The sequence below is a fragment of the Mus pahari genome, chromosome 7, assembly GCF_900095145.1.
Source record: "Mus pahari chromosome 7, PAHARI_EIJ_v1.1, whole genome shotgun sequence".
Taxonomy (NCBI): domain Eukaryota; kingdom Metazoa; phylum Chordata; class Mammalia; order Rodentia; family Muridae; genus Mus; species Mus pahari.
In genome coordinates, this window is record NC_034596.1 from 81435236 (window position 1) to 81459119 (window position 23884).

Below are 23884 nucleotides of genomic sequence, written 5' to 3' on the forward strand. Positions count from 1 at the left end.
TTCAAAGCAGGAAATATAGTTAGTGCATTAAAGAAGATGTTAGCTGTAAGTGTTTTTCCCGTGGGGCCGACTCCTCTCCCCTGACTTGTTGACTAAGCCCGGCTTCACGGAACACTTTCTTTCTTTCTTTTTTTTCTCCTCACAACCTGAGTGCCCCATGGAGGTGAAGGACACAGCCTGAGCCTGCGCCATCAGTCAGGAGAACAAATGGGCTTGCTCTGCCTAGCATCGGGCCATCTCGGATCCCACCTCTTTTATAGAAATGAGTGATGAAGAGAGGCGCGTCCCGCTTTGCTGCTGTATTAATACACATCAGGGGCCAGCTCCTGGCACTAAATCACACAGCTGCATACATCTGTTATCAGCTCTTCACCCGTGTGATGAACAAGACTGCAGATAGAGGCTTCCTTGTGTCATTCTTTATAGGATTTTCCTAAAAGAATAAATAGCTCAGATCTCTGCCAACACTCTCCCTGTCACCGTGATGAATTCAGCTTCTTTCTTAAGCATGCAGCCACAAATCTCTGCCCTTCCCCCACCCGTAGAAAGTTTTGAGTTGAAATTGACTGAATTTAAAGATCTTAGTTTAGTACTGCTAGAGGGGTGAAGAAAAGAAGGGACAACCAAGTCTTCCTTGTTGTGTTTGTGTGTTTGTTTGTGTGTTTGTTTGTGTGTTTGTTTGTGTGTTTGTTTGTGTGTCTGTTTGAATAGTGCAAAGGCTGGGAAGGACCCTTTCAGGGTCATGAAGTAGATCCTTCTGGGCTGAGAGCACTGTTATTTTCTACTCTTTGTCTCTACTTCCCTTCCCTCCCTGGCTTTATAGTGGGTAGAGGTTTCGCTTGTAGCTGTTTCCTAGATCCTAGTAAGCATGCAGACCTTTTCTAAGACTGGTACCCAGGCTGTACTGCATGCTGGATCAAACTAGCTGTATTAGGCACATAAAAAATATATTTGAGGGGTGGGAATGGGTTTTCTTCAAAACATGAGAGTTAGTGGCTGTGAGAATTGTAAGGCATCCAGGCTTATGCTGAGCCATGCTGCTCGAAGTGATTTTCCTCATCAGAGCCCTTGACATGCAAACCTTTACCTTCAAAAGGTAAACCATGGCTTTTAGAATTGGGGAGCTGGGATCACTGGAGATTCTGTTCAGAGCCTGGATAGTTTAGTGTGTTCCTAAAGCCTTTCCCCAACCTTCCATTCCCTGGGATTATGACTATCATGGAGAAGCTGTTTAACACGATCTGTTAGTTACCCTGAACATCAAGCCAGCCGAGTGTTCAGAAGGGGTAGGTGTTTTTAATCCATTGGCTCACTGCTAACCCCCAACATCTAACCAGACACCAAGCACTGCAGCACTTAGTAGGTAGTATTTATGAATAGACTAATGGTATCTTTTTGACTTTTATTAACGTTTATGGAGCTACTAGTGTCATTGTCACATTTCACAAATGTGGATAATGCACTCTGGTCACCATCAGTCCCCAAACCCATGCCCTGCTCTCCCTCCCTCTGTCCTGTCCCTTTCCTTTCCTCTAAGCACTCCTCTTACTTTCATATATTCTTTTGGTTTCTTTCCTTATGCATACAAAGCATATATACGAACAACCTATTGAATCCATTTAGTGCTGTTCATATGTACATGGGTTTAGGCCTCCCTGTCTCAGCGGTCATTAATTTTCTGAAACTCTTCTTCTTGAGGCAGGCCCTGTCTGATTTCCTCTGTTCATGCTGGCATGTCAGTTGATGGTGTTACTGACTAGGTCTTGTTTAGGCAAACGTATTGTTGATCTTTTATGGGTGTGGCATCCCTCTTTTGTAGAGGACAGTCTCACAGCAGATGTCTTGGTCCTCTTGCTCTTGCAGTTCCCCCCCACATATACACACACCTCCATCTTCTTGATGTTCAGTGTGCCTTAGATGTAGGTTAGGTTGTACACAGTGACCAACACAACAAGACATCACCAGTCATGCATAGTAGTACTTACATCTTGGGAGTAACCAACAGCTGTGTGGTTGGTCTTTTTTTTTTTTTTTTTAATTTTATGTATACGAGTGTTCTGCTGCATGTACCCCTGCATGCCAGAAGAGAACATCAGATCCCCTTATAGATGGTTGTGTGCTTCCATGTGGGTGCTAGGAATTAAACTCAGGTCCTCTGGAAGAGCAGCCAGTGCTCTTAACCCCGAGCCATCTCTCCAGTCCCGTGTCTGATTGGTCTTCAGGGATGGTCAACAGGAAGGATTTTATGCCTGGTACTCTAATCCTAGCCAACCACACATTATCAGTGAGGTCACAGAACCTAGAGGAAGCTGCTGCTTTCTTAAATCAGTATAATCTCTAACTGCATTCTTTTTTTTTTAAGGATTTATTTATTATATTTATATGAGTAAGTGTGGCTTTCAATGAAATTATTTTTTGCAATAGCTGGAGACCATTGCAGTTAGCTACAGCTAACTGATCAGATTATGAGAGAACTGAGCATAGGGTCCAACCTTCAATTTATATATCTACATCAATTAATTTTAAGGTGAAACAATATTCTCCAAATTATGCTAACCCCTTGTCAAAGACCTAATTGCTATCAAAGACTGTTGACACCTAAGGTGTAAAGAAAACAGTGTGGCGCGTGTGTGCACCATTCCCCTTAGGGAAGGTCTCCCACTTGCTCAGCAGCAGCTGCTTCCCTACTTGTTTGTTGTCTTTAACCATCACTTGGTTTTTAACAGACAGGCGCATCTTCAAAGATAGTGTTAGAGGATATGTTGTCTGCCTTTTAGTGTTTCTGGACCTCACACAAAAGAGTTCATATGAACAAGTTTCACCCAGTTCTGTTCCTAAGATTCATGCATGTTTTCTTATACAAGATCCTTTTGTTTCTGACTGTCACACACAAGAGTATTCCACTGTATAAGGGGGCCTGTGCCACAGTGTTCTTGATGGCCATTAGACTGTATCTCATTTTATACTGTTGTGACAAACACTGTTCTAGGTGAGGATGGTGTGGACATTTCCTCTGGGTTACTTCACACTCATTTGATGGTGGTTTCAGAATCCAGACAATACTTGACAGAGACAAGGTCAGAACCCTTGAGCATTTCTGGTGGCATGTCAAGTCCTACATCCTATAGAAAAGAGTGCAGTTTCTCAAGATGTTCATCATAAAACTGTCATGAGATCTGCCAACTCTGCTTCTTGGTTATATCACCTAAAGAGTTAAAAGCAGAAAGTTTAAAATGTTTTTAAAATGTTACCATGTGTGCATGGCTGTTTTGCTTGCTTGTATGTCTATGCACCATAGACATACAAAACTCACAGAAGCCAGAGGATGTTGGATACTTGGAAACTGGAGTTACTTAAGGTTGTGAGCCTCCATGTAGGGACTGGGAATTGAACCCAGGTTCTCTGGAAAAGTAACCAGTGCTCTGAACTGCTGAGCCTCTCTCCAGCCCCCCAAACAGAGAGTTTCCTATACTGCTGTTCACAACAGATTTTCCTATGCCACTGGTCACAGTAGAACAGCCCAGATCTCCATGGCCAGGTGAATGAGCATCAAAATATGATGTGTTCACACATGGGGTGCCATTTAGCTAAATTTGTCTTTGTGACTGGTTGTTAGAAATGTATCAAGGCTATCCACTTGGGTAGAATTACTGGATGGGAAAGAAAAATCTAAAATGTGCTGTATTAGTATATCTCAGTATATTTGTATTCTTGGCAGAGTGGGCACACGATGGGGGTGAGGGTGGTCTGTCGTGATCCACTCGGGCATTTGGAAAGGTGAAGAAAGTGACAGCACATGGTGGGGTGCCATAAGTGACAGCACATGGTGGGGTGCCGTTGGCATTCAGTGGACCAGGTCCAGGGTTCACACAGCACCACTCTGCACCAGCACTGATTACCCAGTACAGAGTGTCTCACCAAACTTCCTTAAAGTACTATGCCTGATTCTATTTCCTTGTTGTATTTACTGGTAACTCCATCATATTGGGGGTCTAGTGTGCCAAGAAAACCATAGGAATTCCAGCCCAATATTTGAGCGTGAATTGCTACTTTTGATCATTATTTTTTATTTTATTTTTGGTTTTTCGAGACACGGTTTCTCTGTGTAGCCCTGGCTGTCCTGGAACTCACTTTGTAGACCAGGCTGGCCTCGAACTCAGAAATCCGCCTGCCTTTGCCTCCCAAGTGCTGGGATTACAGGCGTTCGCCACCACTGCCCGGCTGAATTGCTACTTTTGATCTCCGTAGTTTAGTTTCCTGATCATAAAATGCAGATGGCAATGCCTACTTCTAAGAGTTTCCATTAAGAAATTAGGTCATGCAGGTAATGAATACCACAGCTGTGATCCCAGCACTCTGAGGCTGAGGCAAGGAGGCCATGAGTTCGAAGCCATCTTGGGCTACTTCATAAGATGTTATTTTAAAAAAGACACACACACACACACACACCCCACATGGGGTAGGAGGGAAAGAGTGCGGTAGGGAGTCATGAGTGTGCAGTGCTTAGCAGAGCAGTACCTGGTACATGTATGCTCTGTGGGTGAAATTTTTTAGGGTTTTCTGTGTTGTAAATTTGTCCTAAATGTTTTAAATGAAGAAAACATTAACAGGTGCATAGGACATGAAATACAAAGATTAGCCTCCTCTTCTCCTTCTCCTTCAAGATTTATTCATTTTATATATGTGAGTATGCTGTAGCTGTCTTCAGACACACCAGAAGAGGGCATTGGATCCTATTACAGATGGTTGTGAGCCACCATGTGGTTGTTGGGATTTGAACGCAGGACCTGTGGAAGAGCAGTCAGTGGTCTTAACCACTGAGCCATCTCTCCATCTCCAGCCCCCAAGAAGCTTATTTCTAGTGCCTTTCATCCTAATTTCTTACACTAACTCATCTCCTTTCTGTTGTGACACACAGTGCACCCAGATGTTCTGGAGCCAGCCATCCCAGCACAGAAGCCTCCTGACTCAGAGTGGTTGGATGGGACCTCTGCAGCAGAGAAAGCCACGGCCTTTCCTCCAGCCACGTTTTTCAAAACGCCACAGGAAAAGAGTTCTGGATGCAGTTCTAGCCCAGTAACCAATGGGTGTTGAAACTTTGTATTGTACAGTCTTAGTGTTCTGATTGGCAGTCTTGGTCCTAATGCCACAAGGACTGACTCCTCGTCACACACAGCAGTTGCTCTTTCTTTTAGAAAATGATATTTGGAGAATGTTTTTTTTTTTTTGTAAAATATCAATTTTCTTTAAGTGGGCGGGGCATCCTCTGCTGTCCCCTTCCTTCGTTGCTCGCCCACCATTCACCTCCAGCTGCTGCCTTAGAGCTGCTGCTCCTTGGCAGCTGTGTCTTTGTTCCTGAAAATCTAGCAACAGCTTTTGCATACCTTCTGTGTAGAGCTTTTAATGTCACTGATGAAATCCTAAATTCGAAGCCAGTTGGAAACACATTCCTGGATGGGCTTGTGTCTGTGCAGTAAGGCTGGCCATGGGTCCTCCATCCCCTCAGGGCCAGTAAGAGACATCGACTGAGTTCTCAGCTTGGGGCCCCAGAAGAGACACCAGCAGGCTGGGGTGAGAGCCTTCCCTTGCCTGCACCTGGTCTGAGGGGATCACCAGCGGCTCCATTGCACCTGACCTCATCCTCCTGCTCAGTTCTCCAGACAGGGCCCAGAGGTCTGTGTGCTCAGTGTAGATGGGGTTTAGGTGCTCAGCAAACTAGTGGATGACGTGCTGACCCCCGTCTAAGGCTTTATCTCCTAAGTGGGATTTCATTGTTAGTGTTTTAGAGGTCAGTAACCAGCGATAAGCAGAAACTCCTGCTGTCTTATCTGTTACGATAATGGTTGGTTGGGGCCATGGTTTAGGAAGGAAAGATGTCTTTTTGACATGCCTTTCTATGTGGTGTGTTTATGACTGCTCAGATGCAAGTACAGTTGTATATATAGTCATGCCTGAAGTCGATGCTACTTTGTCAAGGTGAGGAGGAAGTGAGTGCCTGGAGCTGCTGGGGAAGAACCACATTTCCCAGAAGTGTCATCTGGAGCGCCTGCCATTCAGGGCTCTGCTTGACACAGCTCTCTCTTTTTGTATCAGCTGAGTATATTGACTCTGAAACACACGGTAGCATTGCTAAATGCTCACTGCCTTGGTCATGTCAGAGAGAATAACCTCTCCTTAAGACAGCCACCAGGTGATCCGGTGCCTCCTCTTCCTAAAGGGTCATTATCCCTCCCACAGAGTGTAATCAGTGTGTTCTGCTTGAGAGCTACTTCATTTGGGAGGTCACTCTGTGACTCCTTAGCAGTGAGGTAGGCAGGGGCTAGAATGTGAGTCTGTTTGCAAAGGGGAACCTGAAGCTTGGTGCTTGTAGGTCTGTGGGTGGCTGAGAATGTATCAGCTGACCATGATGAAAATGGTAGGGGGGGGTGCAGGGAGAGATTGCAGGAGGAGAAGGGTACCACCAAACCCTGTCCCCCAGTCACCCTGGTTCTTACTGTCTTATGGGCGTCTCAGCTGCATCCACAGAAGACCAGGACTGGGACACTGTTACATAGTTCAAAGGTGAAAGTGGATGTGTGTGCCGTCTGCCCCTGCACTGGCCAGTGGAACACATTTCTACTGTTCTGAGTTGGGTTGAGGGAGAAATCTACTGACGATGCTTTTTAAATATTTCCAAACTTCTTCATGCACACATAGATCCTGATGACGGCTTGTGGAGACCTCCATGGTTAGGTACAGAGGTGTTCCCCTAGCTCTCCTCTGTGGTACATTGTGGTACACTGCCTGGTCGTCCTCCTCTTTTTACCTGGTATTTAAAGTAACTTATATATACATATTTATTTATATTTTAAATATCTCTCTGAAGCCATGCCAATATTCAGAGGTGAAGGCAGAGTTGTATGCTTTACTCCATCATACGAGTGAGCCCGCACTGAAACAGCAGACGTCCATGCTATTCTGCCCTGGTTATATAATCTGTTGTTTCTCATTGGTATCCCGAGTCAGCCTGAGGCCCACACCTAGGAGTGCTTTCATGACTGTTTATCGTCTTTGTTTGTCATGCATTCCTACACATTTCTGAATAATTCTGACAGGGATCATCCAAGACTACAGCATCTACCTATAACAAATGGGAATAAAGTTATTTACCAAGAAAATAGAATATTAAGCACATAAATTCTTTCTAAAACAGGGTTGTGATTTATGGACATTTTAAAGTGTAAATGCATGCTTAGGGAAGCCATTTATCCTGCTTATTTTCTGTGTTAACCAGCTTCTGGGCAAACTTTAGTATCAGTTGTATTTTAAACCTTACATTTAAAAAAATTGTTTATGGCACAGTGGATAATGTCATAAATTAAGATCTGCTGTTCAAGGAGAAATGCAGTTTTGCAATCAAGTTTTGTTGTTAGTATTGAAGATCACCTATAGCCCTTAAAGATGGCCATTGATTGTGCTCATGCATTTCATATCAGAATTAATGGAGCCAAGTGCCATGGTTCTGATGTCCATGTCCTGATATATCCTTATGGACTATATAGATGTTTCTCTGAATTTCACTGTTTTTTTTTTTTTTTCCTATAGTGGACAAAAGTCACATTATCTACTTGCATGAAGTCCATTCACAAGATGTGAGCTTTACCAAGAAGGTTCACGGGGTTGGAGACTATTTTCAGATGCAGCATTTAAAGGAAGAGTTTCAGTTGTATCAGCCCCTGGGTAGCTCTTCGGTCAGAGCTGGTGAGAAGAGGAATTCAGTGCTGTGTACTTGGTGCTACACTTGCCAGGGCAGAATACAGTGTTCTGAGTGACATGCGGTTGGGCCTTGAGTTGTTTAGAAGTCAATTGCAATGAACAATTTCAGATGGCGTTGGCTCTTAAACAAGGCAGTTCTCACAGCAAATGACCCAAAGTAAATAAAACGTCTTAACTTGTGGTGCTTATGAATGAGGTCTGTTATTAAGTAAAGCTCAATGTAGAACAAGTAATTGAATTGATTACCAGTCCTGAAAAGATTGATTAAGCTTTGTTTGCATTTGGGGATGAGAGACACTAAGCATGTCTGTCTGTCTGTCTACCATCTATCATCTATCTATATCTACCTGTTTATTCATCTATCTAAAATTTCCTTCCACGGTCTAGGAGGTCCTGCTGCATATGAGTTAGCATCCCAGAAGCCTCTCAGAGCTGAGAGCTAGCTACAGGTATTAGGAGGAGCTGCCAGGCTGCTGTGGTCACAGCTGGTGCAGTGGGCTCCATGGCTCTGGGTGAAGGATCTTGGGGGGTGCATGGTTCATTTAGGGCCTCTGCTCTATTTTGACATCATTACTGTGGTTCTGAGCAATGTTCTTTTACCCCTCCCTTCCTGGGAAAAATGCCTTGGATATGCTTCGGCAGCAGAAGCTGCATTCAGTGTCTTAGGAACCTGAGAGCAGAGTGGCTGGTTCTAGCAAACATGGCTTCTCTCTTGTTGGGGATATAGCTTAGACAATGAGGTAGTGGAAGCATTTCACACTAGTCAGCTTCTCCCTTTGCTGAAAGCTAGTTTTGCTTGTCAGTATTTCCTTATCTCTGTTGCTGCAGTTAGCAGAGTTACAGCTGCCAGCAGCGATCAGGATAGGTCCCTAGCCTGTCAGAAAGAGAAGGGAAGTCAGGAAGTGGGACCACAGGCACTACACATGCAAGTCACCAGGGGTGGTGACTCCTATGTTATGGTCTCCGAAAAAGGAGGGCCTGTGCCTGGAAACAGCAGTAATGCTGAAGAGAGTAGACCTAAGGTTTTTCACAAAGGAGCCTAGCAATACAAATTAGGCAGAGTAATACACTCCTAGCAGGGGAAAGAAATCACTTGGCAGATTAGCAGATATGAAGATGAGGCCCGTGCTGAGAATTCAAAGGGAAGCCATCTTGGGCAGAGAGAGGAAAGTGGTGCTCCTAGCAGTGCCACAAACTGGTCCTTCGACTAGCAGCGAGCTTAGTGCTGAAGATGGTCACTGTGGAGAACAGTCTCCAGCAGAGGGAAGGGTTAGTCAGCTCAGGGCAGTCCTCAGACCAGCTGCACCTACCTACTGACTTGCATGTTCCCCCATGTGCTTCCTCCCAGACACCTGAAAGATGAATACCAAGAAAGGGTGATGTGGAAGAAACCGTCCTGGTGGCCACAAGAGAAGATAGGAGTTGTCAGTAATATAAGATATACGTTATAGAAGATACAGCCACCTGTGAGACTAGTATTTCTTCATTAAATCATAGTTTCAGGGAAAAACCAGACACATCTTTCCCCACATAATGTATATACTTCAATATAGAGCTCAGAAAAATGAAACTAAAAACTAATACCTCCAGTTCATCGAAGGTATATGGTAAGCATCTGTAGAGTTTGGTAATCTCAGAACTTGAGTTCTTCCTAGCCCACACACAGTCTCGGGCTTCTTTACACACAGCTGACCGGGTGTGAGGCCTTGGAGTCCAGCAGGAGCGGCAGCTGCTTTGCTGTCTGAGTCATGGCTTCAGCACTTCAAGGAATGATCATCTCATCTCTAAGCTCTCAAAAGAAATGGACACTGGTCTTTATGATTTATTAATCATAACTAAGGCGGGTTCTGACTACTGTCAAAGTTCACAACCCAAGTCTTCCCTTCCAGACAGATGTGGTGAGGGGTTCTGGGAACTGTCTGTCCTTGTCCTTTATACTTTCACCTGTGCGCTTGGTTTGGCTCTCAACTGTTACAGCTGCTTAGGACATGACACGGGCAAACACCAATTAAAACTACCTGATGCCAAAAGTGTCAGCATTACTAAATAACTATCAGAAGTCTCTTGGTAGTGCTGGGCCTGGTGGCACACATCTTTAATCCCAGTATTAGGGAGGCAGAGGAGTTCGAGGCCAGCCTGGTCTACATGCTGAGTTCTAGGACAGAGCTATGTAGAGAAATGCTGTGAAAAGACGTCTTGATGGTGGCTCATGCCAGTGAACCCAGCAGTGCCAGGGTGGAAGCAGGGGGATTCTAGGCTGGCCTGAACTTTGTAGCAAGACTTTGTCTTTAACAACCAGTTTTAAAAGCTTCCTAAAGTTTTAATAATGCAATTTTTTCCCTACAAGGTAGTTTATGGCCCTCGTAATCTTCAAATATTATAAATTGAAGAATGAAAGAAGATAGAGAATTTCAAAATAGCCCCTGGGTAGCTTTTTTAACTTAACTACATTGTATTCTTGCCGATGGCTGATGAACAACAGCTGAGCAAAATAACACCACCCCAGAATCATGTAACAGCTCCTCCTGCCCAGTGTCCCTGCTGGTGCCCCTCCTGGCAGCAGTTACTGCAAAGCAGACATTCCAAACCTGTTAACCTCAGCCTCTGGGCAACTGATCTCACTCTCCCACCCATGGCCCATTGAGAAGAGTTCCCCCCACACGCCCCTACACCCCCACCCCACCCCACCCCCGTCTCCCAACCACACTCCTTCTCTTGCCCAAGTCTGTTGCCTTCTCCCCTCTTGATTTGTACGTTACTTGAGCTTGCTGTCATAGATATCTTTGCATTTTTAATATGCTCTTAAGCTCTTGCCTTCAAACACTTTTTCTTAACTCTGGACCCCTGCCCACCACTGAAGTATGCCCCCTACTCTACCTATGAATTCTCTTGTCTATTGAAGCAGGGCTTTTTAATCCTGGACGCACATGATGGTCAACTGGGAGATTTAAAGGGGAGGATGGCTCAGCAGGTGAAGGGCATTTGTCACCATGCCTGATAATTTGAGTTCTGCCCCTGGGACTCACAAGTGTCTGTCCTCTGCCCTGGTAAGATACACCGTGGCACATGTGCACAATAAATATGACTTTCTTTTCATTAAAGGCAAAACAGTTTTCAAGTGAACTTTAGGGAGAGTCCATCCCATATTTACTATCTTATGCCTATGCATAATTGGGTGATATATGACTAAAATGAGCTTCACTAAAGAAAGGGACTTATGCAGTAATGATGATGTGACCTGGTAGTCAAAGCATTTGCCAGTAAGAGGCTCTCTGCCATTGTACCTTCTAACTGTAATTCTCTCTATTAAAGCTACTGATTTTTGTATTCTAATTTTATTTCCTGCTACTGACTTGTTCTACTTGTTGGAGTAAAAAGAAAACCTTCCTAAATGCACAAAACAAACAAACAAACAAACAAACAAAAAGATGGGAGGCAAATTCAACAATGCCATCCTTTACCCTAAAAGAATTCACCAAGCCCCAGTGACTTTGAGCTTCTGGCAGGAAGACAAGGTGAGCACCTGAGGTCAGGCACAGGACAATCAAGGAAGAGGGTTTCAGCTGAGGTGTCTCACAAAGCCAGCTCCTCACCAAGCATGACATCTACAAGTGTGGGGTAAGTGCCTTTCTCCATCTTGATCTGGTGGAAGAAATTGTTTTTTCACCTAAAAGACGTGTAACAAGTTGGTTACTGTACCAATGTAGACTGCTTGTGTGGTCTAAAATTTGCAGCAGACCTGGGTCTGTCATAATTCCAGATGACGAGCAGAAGCAGTGTCAAAACTTTGCAAGAGCAAACTTCCCTGCAGGTGTCAAAGTAGTCCCAGAGGTGAGGTGATGTAGAAGCTGGAACTAAAGGAGGAAATGAGGTAGATGCAGCCAAGACATGAAAGTTAGCAAGGTAATCCTGTGAGCAGCCTTAGCCAAGAAACTTGAAAAGCTCCCCCAATTAATTTACTAAAATTATCCAATCAGGAAAGATGAAAAGATGGATTATTACTTCTGCCACATTAAACAAACCTGATTGTAATTTAAAATCTGGGACTGTCAGCCGGGCAGTGGTGGCTCATGCCTTTAATCCCAGCACTTGGGAGGCAGAGGCAGGAGGATTTCTGAGTTCAAGGCCAGCCTGGTCTACAGAGTGAGTTCCAGGACAGCCAGGGCTACATGGGAAAACCCTGTCTCAAAAACAAAAACAATCTGGGACTGTCCTCTGTAGAAGGATTTGTGGTGCACCCTCACTCCCACTCCCTCCCCATTCCAGATACCATCAGTCCTTTTTCTGGTGCTAGGTATGTTTGTGATAAGATTGATTTGGAAGAACAGAGAAAGCCCTGAAAAAGCATTTGGAAGGGAGACTTTGTCCTAGCACAGATTAACATGAAATCTAACTCTGAAAGTATGGTACAGGCACATGTATAGGCAAGAAGTGGAACAGACAATTCAGAAATGGGCTCAACTACATGAGAAAGTTCAGGATACAGTAAATTTGGTGTGCTCAGTCACGGTGGCAGCGGTGGGTGGAGATGGATTAGAAGATTGAATGATGCTGGAACAACTGGATAGAATGTCATAGATGGCTATACAGAAAAGGGGAAATTAGACCTGTCCTTCATACTTAATGGCAGGATAATTCCCACACTGGCCAGGAATTTAATTGTATGGCATTATACAATTACTAGGGGAAATGACAGGACAGCTCTCTCTTAACATGAGTCAGGAGGCAATGGCTAGTCCTCTCCACTTTGCCCAATGCCCATCTCAGGGCTGCTAGGAGCTGTGAATGTTTGATTTGGTCCAACACACACACATATACACACACAAACACACACAATTTAAGGATTCAGTAAGAAAGGAACGAGCATGAGATAGAGATGTCATCTGGTGGTTGGACAAGCTTCCCAGGGGTGTTGGTCGGCTGCCAGGTTATGATGGGGTGGTCAGCTGGGGCAGTTCTGCTCCCTGCCCCTCATCCTCGGACCAGTAGGAAAACTCCCCTCCTTCATGGAATCTTCCCTCACTGCTTTTGGAAATTCAGCTGCAGTCAGAAATTTTGACTCCTTTAAAGAAAACAACTAAAGCTTTTGCATGCACCTATGCCATAAGCAAACAAAAATATAGTAACTGGGAAGCACACTGGAATTTACATCGCTGATTATGGTTAAGCTTAATGTATAAGGAGCTTTAAAAATAGAAATGATTCCATAGGAGAGTGGAGAATAATAGGAACAGCCTGCTCCGGGGGTGCGTGTGTAAATAGTGTTTAAACATTTGAAGAGATGCTCAGCTTTCCACATAGCCAAGTGACAATGCAGTCACCTCATCAGCAGGTGCCTCCATCCTCACTGTAAAAGGGAAGGGGCTGGAGTCCTGAGGAGGGAATGTATTCTCAATACCAGTGGAATGCTGTGGAGCTAGGATTTGAAACCAGCCAGATGGCTGTAGATAAGAGTAATTCACCATGACTAAGTGAAGCTTATTTCAGGAATACAAGGATCATTTAATATTAGGAATAACTGGGTGTCTCCTTAATATGATAAAATATATTTATCTCAATCCGAAGTCAGTGTCATGCTTAATTGAGAATACCAGAAGCAATTTCATTAAAGCCAGGAACAAGACAAAGATGTCTACTAATCATCACTATTATTTAAAATTGTTCCACAGGACGTAGACAAAACAATTAGACAAGAGAAGGAAATTAAAGACAGAGAAATTAGAAAGGAAGAGAAGATAAAACTGTAATTCCCAGATGAAATGATTGGATTGTTTACCTAGAAGCAAAAGAAAACTAATCAAAGACAAAATAATTTACAAAATTAATTTTCAGAAAACAATCATCTTTACATACATGGTGTCCAATTTCATGCTTTAAGGGAAAATAAGTTCCAATAGCAGCAAAAGACAAAAAATAAAATAAAATATTAATAATCAATTTATTTGCAGAAAAAAAATGTCAATCCTAGTGAGGTTCCGAGTGAGACCCAGTGAAAATAAGATCAAATGCAAAGATGGCCACACCTGTGTTCTTTCATAGGAATGAGCAGCATCATAACGACGTCACTTCCCCATGCTTAATCTGTTAACTCAGTGTGATATCCAGGGTTGGAGAGATGGCTCAGCAAATGAGAGCACTTGCTATTCTAGAAGATCCAGGTCCAGTTTCCAGCACCTGCATGAGGCAACTAAACTTACTCAAAGGGATCTGGTGCCCTCTTCTGGCTCCCGTAGGCATCCACATGTATATGCACAGACACAAAAAATAAGGATGATTATGATGATATTCAAGAAGCATGCTAGTAGGCTTTTAAAAATATTTACATAAGCTGTTTAAAAGTCTCATGGAAAATGAAATAGTAATAGCCTGGGCAGAAGGAAATAGTGATGAGAGAGGCTCTGCTATACATTCATGTTTACACATGTGTAGCAGTTACAGCTATAAATAAGGGAAAATAGAACAGTTCAGAGCTAGATGGAACTTACACGGGAGCACTCCGTGGTGATCTGGAAAGATGAACAGCACAGAGCCATATTTCACTCACACCAGGGCAGTCTGCACATATATGGCCCATTGAAAAGTAGAAACAGTTGTGTGGGTGTATTTGTGTCAGTGGAGGTCAGAGGTCAGTGCTCAGGTGGTGGTCTTCGGTAGCCATCCACCTTATTTTCTGAGACAGCTTCTCACTGGATATTTTTATGTGGTGTTGAGGCTGAAACAAAGATCCTCATGCTTGTGCAGTAAGCACGTTAACTTCTGAGCTACACACACACACACACACACACACACACAACAAGAGTGGGAAGGCTTTTAAGTACGAAACAAAGCACAGAAACTATAAAGGTTACTAGATTCGATGGACTAGAATATATAAAACTATGAAGAATATATAGAAACTATAAAGGTTACTAGATTCGATTTCTTGGACTAGAGAAAGATGGCTCAACAGTTAAAAGCACTTATTCTTACGAGAACCTGGGTTTAATTGGCAGCATCCACTTGGTGGCTCCATTAACTCTAGTTCCAGGGGATCTGATGTCCTCTTCTGACCTCTGTAAGTATGTGGTGCGCAAACATACATTTGAGAAGAACACTTCATACACAAGATACGTAAATCTAAAAAACAAAAATTAAATTCTTCTTGATAATAGTACCATGAGCCAGTGCTAGGCAAAGTGTTGACAGCTTCATCATGGTGAGAAACTGAAAAAGAAGACTTTCTGCAAAGAGTGAGCTCAACAGTACAAAATAGCCGGGCCTGGTGGCGCAGGCCTTTAATCCCAGCACTCGGGAGGCAGAGGCAGGCGGATTTCTGAGTTCGAGGCCAGCCTGGTCTACCAAGTGAGTTCCAGGACAGCCAGAGCTATACAGAGAAACCCTGTCTCGAAAAACCAAAAAAAAAAAAAACAACAACAACAAAAAAAAAAACAGTACAAAATAAAGCTGAGCCAAAAGAATGGAGGGGATACCAGGGGGTAAATAACACACATGGCTTTTAAGTAACACAGATGTTAAATATGAGTATTTTACATGTCGAAGTAATCATCCTCAAAAGGGAGGGAATTAGTGGCTGCCTACTATGTATGAGTAAATAAATATCTTCAGAGCTTACACAGTTGCTTTCAAGAGGCACACTTTAGTGTAAATGCAAAGAACAACTGCTAAAGTAAAAGGGTGGGAAAGATGAGCTAAGCGTAGAGCAGCAAAAATGAGCTACTTAAATATCTAGCTAGGTATAAGGTGGGAAGCAAGGTTACGGACCCAGAAGTGTTTCTCATAAAAATTAAAGAAGAAGATATAGGTTGGATTGTTTTGTGTACCAAACATTATAGTTTCAAAATATGGAAAGAAACATTATAGAATTGTAAGTATTGAATTGTACAGACATTTAAAATATGGAAAGATAGAATAAGAGGACCAATTAACCTAATGATGTCGCAAGGGGCAGGTGTGAGCTTGGTACAGAGCACCCACTTAGCAAGCAGTGGGCCTGGGGTTCAGTCCCCAGAGTGGGGGAGGGCGCAAAGTTCACCCATTTTAGGTATAGAACACTATCATTAACAGTGTTTTAAGACATTCTGATCAAGTTCCCATGGAATATTTACCAAAAACCGACCGTGTGCTGATCCTTAAAGGCGAACTCATCTGAGATGTCCTCTCGGTGTAAAAGGCTGTGTCTGTGAGACACTGAATGAGAGGAGTTGGAGTAATAAGAATTGACCTCATTCCTAAGAGAACACAGGAGCCACAGAGAAGCAGTGAGGCCGTGGACAAGTGTGGAGAGACAGAAAGGTGGTGGGATTCTGTGCACAGGAGTAGGCAGCACTGAGCCCAGCGGGGCTCTCTGGCAGAAGGAGTGGGGAGAGACCCTGGGATAATAGATAAGAAAGGTGGTCCAGGTGAAAGGAGACCAACGGTCCTAGCCTGGGACATGCCCAGGGCTCTCCTAAGCCTTGGATGCAGTCGAGTGTTCATGAATCAACTCCGGGATGGACCAGCAGAAAAGAGGTCTGTCTTGTTTCTTGAAGCACTGAAGTTGGGCTGGCTTTAAGAACGGCATGTTTCCCCAGCACATATCCACGATGTTCGCTCACCCCACCTCCCAACACACTTGCCAGACACACCGTGGCTAGTCAAGGTAGAGTATACAAACCGGGAGCCTCAGGAGTAGGAGATGGTCTACTTTGCCCCTGGCTGTAAAGCTAACGTGTCTAGAGCAGATGCCCAGGACAAAAGGCAGTATGGCTCTAATGAGCACTGGACTGGATGGCACCAGCTTAAGTGTTGGGAAAGGCAAGACTCCATCTTCAGCTGAGCACCCACACTCTTCCACACATTGGGCTCCATATTTTGAAGTCCCAAACGGTGATATTCCAATGCTTTAACTTACTTTTTTATTTGGCTCCAATATTTCTTTTTTTCTTCTCACTAGTATTTTGCTTTTACATTTTCTTCTTTAAACACTGCCATTTTTATTCCTCTTCTTACATTTATTTCTCTATGCATTTTCAGCCGTGGGCAATCAGCTTCTTTTCTCTCTTACACATTTCTCTCCCTTTTGATTCATCTCCATTCTCCTTCATCTTCTGACATTTAACCTCGCATCTCCCTCTCCCCCTTCCCCAGCTTTCTTACTTTATTTCCTTCATCCACCATTTTATTTTTACCCTAAATAAAGCTGGGCTGGAGAGGTGGTTCCATGGTTAAGAGCACTGGCTGCTCTTCCAGAGGACCTGAGTTTGATATTCAGTACCCACATGATATTTTACAACTGTCTGCAGCTCCAATTCCAAGGGATCCAGCACCCTCTTCTAATCTCCCTGGGTACCAGGCATGCACAGTGTACAGACACACATGTAGGCAAAACATCTATATACATAAAATATTTTAAAAATTTAAAGTATAGTATAGTCTACATTGTCTCTGCCATTCTGCAATTACTGATGGCAGCCTAGTGGACTTTGGTATATTTTAAGTGTATTTCTATGTCTTGCTCAGTTCAACATTGTAATTACAGTGGTTTGGATTCTGTCTGAGGGGTAGTAGTGACTGTGTCCTCAAAGAGTAGGCTGCTCCCTGAGAAAAATCTCCAAATAAAACTGGACGAGATAGCACAGGTTCAGGTACACAGACCATCACATAGAACACAGGAAACACGAATGAACAAGGCAAGACAATGCCTCCAAAAGATTCTAACTCACTACATCCCAAACCTGAAGATAGCGAAATGGTTGACTTATCAGACAAATAATTCAAATGTCTACTTGTAAAAATGATCCATGACTTCAAAGAAGAAATAAAAAGGAGGCTGGAGAGATGGCTCCTGCAGTTAAGAGCACTGACTGCTCTTCCAGAGGTCCTGAGTTCAATTCCCAGCAACCACATGGTGGCTCACAACCATCTGTAATGGGAAATGTAAGAGGATATTCTCTTCTGGTGTATCTGAAGACAGCAACAGTACATACATACATACATACATACATACATACATACATACATATGTATATATATAAAAAATTTTTTTTAAAGTCGAAGTAAACCAATAAAGGGAGGAGATCCAAAATCAACAACACAAAAGAGAAGAATTAAGCGAGGAAGTTTATTTTTGGAAAAAAAAAAAAAGACTGGAAATGAAATGAGAAGTCTTTTGAACTGAATGCAAACACAGTGGAGAGAATCCCCGGTAGACTAGATTAAGCCAAAGAAAGAATATCAGGGATGGAAGATTAGGACAAAGGAATACTACATTCTGATGTGCGTCTGAAGACAGCTACGGTGTACTCATTAAAAAAATAATAATAAATCTTTTTTTAAAAAAAGGAATACTACATTCAGACAAATTTTAAAAAATTAAAAAGCAGTACTTCAATTTTCAATAAATTTATGACATAAGAGACCTCCCTCACCTCAAAATAGAATGGATGAAGAAGCTAAGTGGATTAAAACAAGATTTAGCTATTTGTTGTCTTCAGTAAATACAGTTTTCAACAAACAAAGAAAGCCAGAGGATGGGAGTGGCAAGATGGCTCAGCAGGTAAGAGCACTGACTGCTCTTCCGAAGGTCCTGAGTTCAAATCCCAGCAACCACATGGTGGCTCACAACCATCCCTAATGAGATCTGACGCCTTCTTCTGGTGGGTCTGAAGACAGCTACAGTGTACTTATGTATAATAATAAATAAATCTTTGGGTCAGAGCAAGCAGGGACTGAGTGAGCAGAGTTGACCAGAGTGAGCAGAGGTCCTAAAATTCAATTCCCAACAACCACATGAAAACTTACAACCTATACAACTACAGTGTACTCACATACAGAAAATTAAATAAATAAATCTTAGAAAGGAAGGAAGGAAGGAAGGAAGGAAGGAAGGAAGGAAGGAAGGAAGGAAGGAAGGAAGGAAAACAGAGATCAGAACATTGCATCTAATTCCATTTGTATGCAGTAGATACCAAGTGCTATGGTTTAGATTTTCACTGTCCCCCCCAAAGGCCCATGTGTAAAATAAGAGTTGGTTGCCAGCCATGGCATTTATTGGGAGAGATATGGTAGGACCTTTATGAGGAGGGAACCTCATGTCAGTTTTCCATTGCTATAACAAAATGCCAGAGACAATGAACTTATAAGTAAAAAGATTGTTTAGGGTCACAGTTTCCTAGGTTTTAGACTCTGGTCGGTTGACACCATTGTGTTGGACGAATGGTGGCAGCATGTGACAAAACAAAGTTATTTAACTCATGGTAGCAGAGAAGCAAAGGAAAAGAGGAGAGAGGCTAGGGTCCTACTGTCCTGTCTTTTGCTTCCCTTCATCATAAGAAGAGTTGGCCTCTTCCTCCATGCTGTGAGGCAATGTAACAGAGCCAAGTGACCATGGGCTGAAACCTCTGAACCTTTGTACTAGAGGGAAATGTCCTCCTTAGCCAACACTCACCTCTGGCTTTTGTTACAGGAATAGAAAGCCGACTGGTGCAGCAGGTCAAACAGAACTCAGTTACTGCAAACCAGGATCCTGCTCACCTAGAGAGGTATGGCATAATGGGAAGAGAGGGGAAAGGCCCCTGCAAGCTGGGGGGAGGGTGTAGATATCAATTCTATGACTTGGGGGTGTGCACAGTCCTGGGAGTGTGTCGTTTTCCATTAAAAAACAACAAGGCAAGACAAAACAAACACAAAATCCACAAAATGCGTGTGAGCACAAAGGAGCGTTTTCTGAGTGTAAGGGAATGTGGAGAGCTTGGGGGTGACAGAGGGCTCCCCTCCTGGACTCAGGGATTCCCCCACCCCCACCCCGTTGTTTGGGGATCCTGGAGGACCCTGACATTTTATTTCGTGATATGTCAGGAAGCCATGTATAATTGTGAAAGGGACTCCCACAGCAAAGGGCATGCTGGGATTCTGACTTTTGGACATCACAGACCATCTCCTTTGACTGGGATAATGCCCTTTCCACAAAAGCCTTAATATGGGACTCAGCTCTGTTTCCTGATGCTTTGAGTGCCTGTTTCCCTGAATCCCCAAGGTCTGAACACCTGCCTGTCCATAGACGAAGGAGTGAGAAGGGGAGTGGAGCCAAAAGAGCTACTGAGCTGGGGAGAGAGTCTCTGCAGAAGTGATCGTGCCAGGGTGGGGTAGAAGCCTATGTCCCAGGCCGATTCTCTGGAGAATGAGTTCAGGGACGTGCAGGAACGCTCTCAAGGCCACACGGGATATTCACATTCTATAACTCTTGACCACTTCCTCATAGGTCATTTGTGGATTGGATCATGTTCTTGCTAAGACACAAGCTTTTAAGATATTAAAAAGTAGTGCATGCTCATAGCACAGATATCGTCCGACATTTAGAAGAGCACTGGAGGAAGTTTCACCTGTAAGAACTCTAGTAGAATTAATACGACAGTGGGTAATGGTTTAGGTCAGCTTTCATTACTATAATGAAACACCCAAGGAGGGATATGTTTACAAAGAAAAGAGATTGGTTTTGGCTCACTGTTCCGGGTGTACAAGGTCTGGTGTTTGAATTTAAGAATGGCTTCCTTGAAGGGACAGTTCTGACTTGTGTGGCTCACCAAGGTCAAGTCTGGGACAGTTGTGTCTCCTTGTGTGTTTCTGCTTTTGTTTCATCTTATAGAACCACCAGGCTTCAACTTAGGGGGCGCCCACCAAATGAACTTATCTAACCTTATCACCTCCTATGGCCTTACCTGTAAACACCATGGTGAGATCCGGCTTCCAATCTCTCTTGATACTTGACATGGGGATTAGCTTGGGGATCACATTTAACCATATCCAGACTGTAGCCATGCCCTGGCAGGTAGGTGTGTAAATCTAAGTTAATTCCCCGTCTAGGCAGCAGACAAACTGATGGGTTCAGCCACTCTGGTCTGCTATTCCAGAAGCCATGGCTTGACAGGCCGACATTTATAACCTGTGGGTCATGACCCAATTTTCATGAGGGTTGCCTATGACCATGTGCATATCAGATATTTACATTACAATTCATAACAGTAGCAGAATTACAGTTATAAAGTAGCAACAAAAGTCATTGTATGGCTGGGGTTCACCATGAGGAGCGTTAAGGGGTGGCAGCATTAAGGAACATGAGGAATGTTGAGAATCACTGATCTACAGGAAGTCATCTGTGGCGGCCTCTCCCAGGCAGAGGCTCACTCTACGATTCCCAGCCTCTGGGAGCAAGGAAAATAGCAGAACTACCTACCTTCTCCTGGGGCATCCCTGCCCCACCCCCACCGCCACACATACAGAATATGTGGTGGTGGGCATCCCTGGGGCCTTCAGAAAGCTATGTGTCTACTGCTCAGACTCAGTTAAATGCTCATTGGAAGCCTGCTCAGAACTCCAGCCTATTGCTCTAGGCATCCACATGTGTGTGATTTGCTTCCCCAGGTAAGTTCACTTCCTCTTTACTTCAAGGCCCCAGAAGGAGCAGAACTTGCCCTTTGTCACTTCCAAGACATTCCCAAGGGTCTTGTTTTGAATGTTGTCCCACTTTGGAGGACAGAGGAACTTCTGGTTCCTTTTGATGGTGGTGCATGCATGCATGCATGCATGCGCATGTGTGCATGTGTGCATGCATGTATGTACATGTGCGTGTGTGTGCATGTGTGTGCGTGTGTGTGCATGCATGCGTGTGTGCATGTGTGTGTGTGTGTGCGTGTGTGTGCGTGTGTGTGCATGTGTGACAGAGAAAGAGGCTGCTTCCTCTTGTCACCCCTCTGCATTTCGACTCTTTTCTCTGGCTCTGAACTTCTGTTAACTTTTGCCAGGGGGCATGCGGTTTCTAGTCTGTTGGTTTCCCAAGGTCATCCTTTGAGACTGGCTGACTGCTGGGTGTATTTGTAGTAAGCACTGGCTTGCTCGGCTCACTCAGGAGGGAAGCTGGGCCTCTTGGACCCGGAAGCTGCAGCTCGAGGCATGATGTAGCCTGTAGACTGTCTGCTTGCCACAAATTCCTAAGAGAGGGTGGAAGCAGACATGTCATTCCTGGTCCCCCTTTCTTTCCTCCTCCCTGCCCTGGGGTACGCGTGCAAGGATGTGGCAATGCCTGGTGGAGCTGGTGGAGGGAGTCAGTGGGTTGCAGACTGGAGGGAAAGGTTTTCCTAGGATGAAATATCAAACCGTATCATATCGATTTTCCCTCCGGGGGGAGGGCCGGATATCACATCCTTCCATTTCCCTCTAGTGCCTGCCCGCCATCGATGGGGAAGCATTAACGGGGAATAATCAATGATGCTCTGTCCTGAAAATAAAAGGCTTGTCATGTCTTTCCACTTGGTGGAATGGATGTGGGACAGAGGGTCATGTGGCCACTTCCATCTGTCTCCTGACAGGCACCGACACAGATGTGCTTCCCACCCAGAGACCTGGAGCCCACAGCCAGGGGACCACAGGCTCTCCATGGGCACCAGGCCCAGTTTCTTTGAACTCTCTGTCAGCAACTTAGCTACCTCACAAACTTGGCAGGCTTTCGTAAATATTAACCTGGGAGTTTCATCATGAGCTGGTATTCCTTCATGTGCTGGGTACTGGGTGCTGGGTGGTAGGTCCTGGGTGCTGGGTCCTGGGTGCTGGGTGCTAGGCTGGCCAGCAGTACAAGGCCTTGGGGCATTGCTTCAAGGCAATACTTCCTCTGGCCTCTCAGATTCAATTCCTGCTTGGCCCCTCGCTCCTCCTTCTCCCACTGACAAGGCCGTGAAGTCCTTTTAGATTGAGTTCTTGTGCTTCTGTTCAAGCATGCCAGGGCTCTTCTTTCAACTCCTGGAGTAGCCTCTCTGCCCTGCCCAGAGGTATGCAGGAGGCAGTCCTAACATTTTCCCTGTGTTCACAGGGCTGAAGGCTTTCAGAATATATTCTTTGAACTTGTTTGATAGGAGTCCTGGTTTAAAGTCCCTTTGCTTTTCGTTGAGTACCCATGTCCTCTAGGAGAATGGGGGAATCCTCTATGGGAACTTGCAAGGGTCAAAAAGCCCAGAAAGCCCCAACACTCATGAATCCCCTCCCCAGGGTATAAGAGCAGTAGGTGACTGCAGAGAGAAGACTGCTGGAGCTGCCTGCTAGCTGGGCGGGAGCCCCCGGGAGGGGGTGTCAGCTTTTGTGAGTCCTCTCGCATGCTGGGGTGCACCCTTCTGAGAGTCCTTCTCTACCCTCCTGTAAGCATCTCACTGTTCTGCTCAGCTAGGCTTGGGTGGAATCCTTTGGTCTGTTGCTGGTGCCCTAGCTGGGACGATCTATTTAAAAACAAAACAAAACAAAACAAAACAAAACAAAACAAAGCAAAACAAAAGACGATTGCCTCTGGGGTCTGTGTCCCTCCACTCTTACTCCTGAGCTTTAGATGCAGTACCTGCTTCTTCAGGAGCAAGGGGCAAACATGGATTCCAAGCTCCGCCTCCCTACTTCCTAGACTCCTCCTGGGGTCTTGAGCAGGTGGCTCTTCTGGCCAAGTGAGCCCTGCCCATCCGTACACAGCCTTCCTGCTAGCCTGTGAGTTCTTCAAGATTTTCTCAGGAAAGTCCTCTGTTGCTCTTAAATGCCCAAGGGATTCCAGCTGCTTGCACACAGCCGGGGACTCAGAGCTACACAAAAGGCAGGCTCACCAGCAGTCAGGCTCTGCCCCTGCTTGGACTCCCAGGGCCAGCGCCATGGATCTGACTTGCCATGTTTCTTTGTTGGCTCTAAAGCTCCCTCAGTCTGTCAAGATGCAGCTCAGCCTCCTGCCTGGCAGGGAGGGGACCAAGGACCATTTTGATGAGATGCATATACCATGCCCATATTTGTGTGCCATATTGGAGAAGCCAACGATTATGGAAAAGATAATGCCAGTCTAATTGTGTGTGTTTGTGTGTGTGTGTGTGTGTGTGTGTGTGTCTCCTGCCTGTAGAATGGGCCATCAGTGTAAGTTGGATGAGTCCACTTGAACCTCAGTGTCTTCAGCTGTAAGATGGACACAGCAGTTATGCTGTTCCCACTGACCATAACTTCAAGCTTGGCCATGGATATTACTACCTACATCATAGTTATTCTCACATTTGTCTCTATTAAAGAATGTGTGATTAATTAGTGGAATGTATACAAAAACCACCTCTATGTGTGTGTGTGTGTGTGTGTGTGTGTGTGT

General features: G+C 44.5%; 1 protein-coding gene and 1 long non-coding RNA gene across 3 annotated transcripts in view; both read left to right on the forward strand.

Moving 5' to 3' along the window:
* Window positions 1-10414, forward strand: part of Gpatch2l (G-patch domain containing 2 like) — a 51240-nt gene extending 40826 nt beyond the window's left edge. The window contains exon 9 of one of the 2 annotated variants that reach the window (XM_021201690.1): window positions 4919-7505. In XM_021201690.1, coding sequence (XP_021057349.1) covers window positions 4919-4967 — 49 coding nt within the window. In that variant the 3' untranslated portion in view covers window positions 4968-7505. Of the gene's footprint in view, window positions 1-4918 lie in introns of both variants that reach the window. The other variant, XM_021201688.2, reaches the window with a different exon arrangement.
* An 8806-nt stretch (window positions 10415-19220) lies between these two features.
* The window catches only part of LOC115064387, a 10072-nt gene continuing 5408 nt past the window's right edge, over window positions 19221-23884 (forward strand). Inside the window, exon 1 of the long non-coding RNA XR_003844205.1 lies at window positions 19221-19274. This is a non-coding gene — a long non-coding RNA (uncharacterized LOC115064387). The remainder of the gene's footprint in view (window positions 19275-23884) is intronic.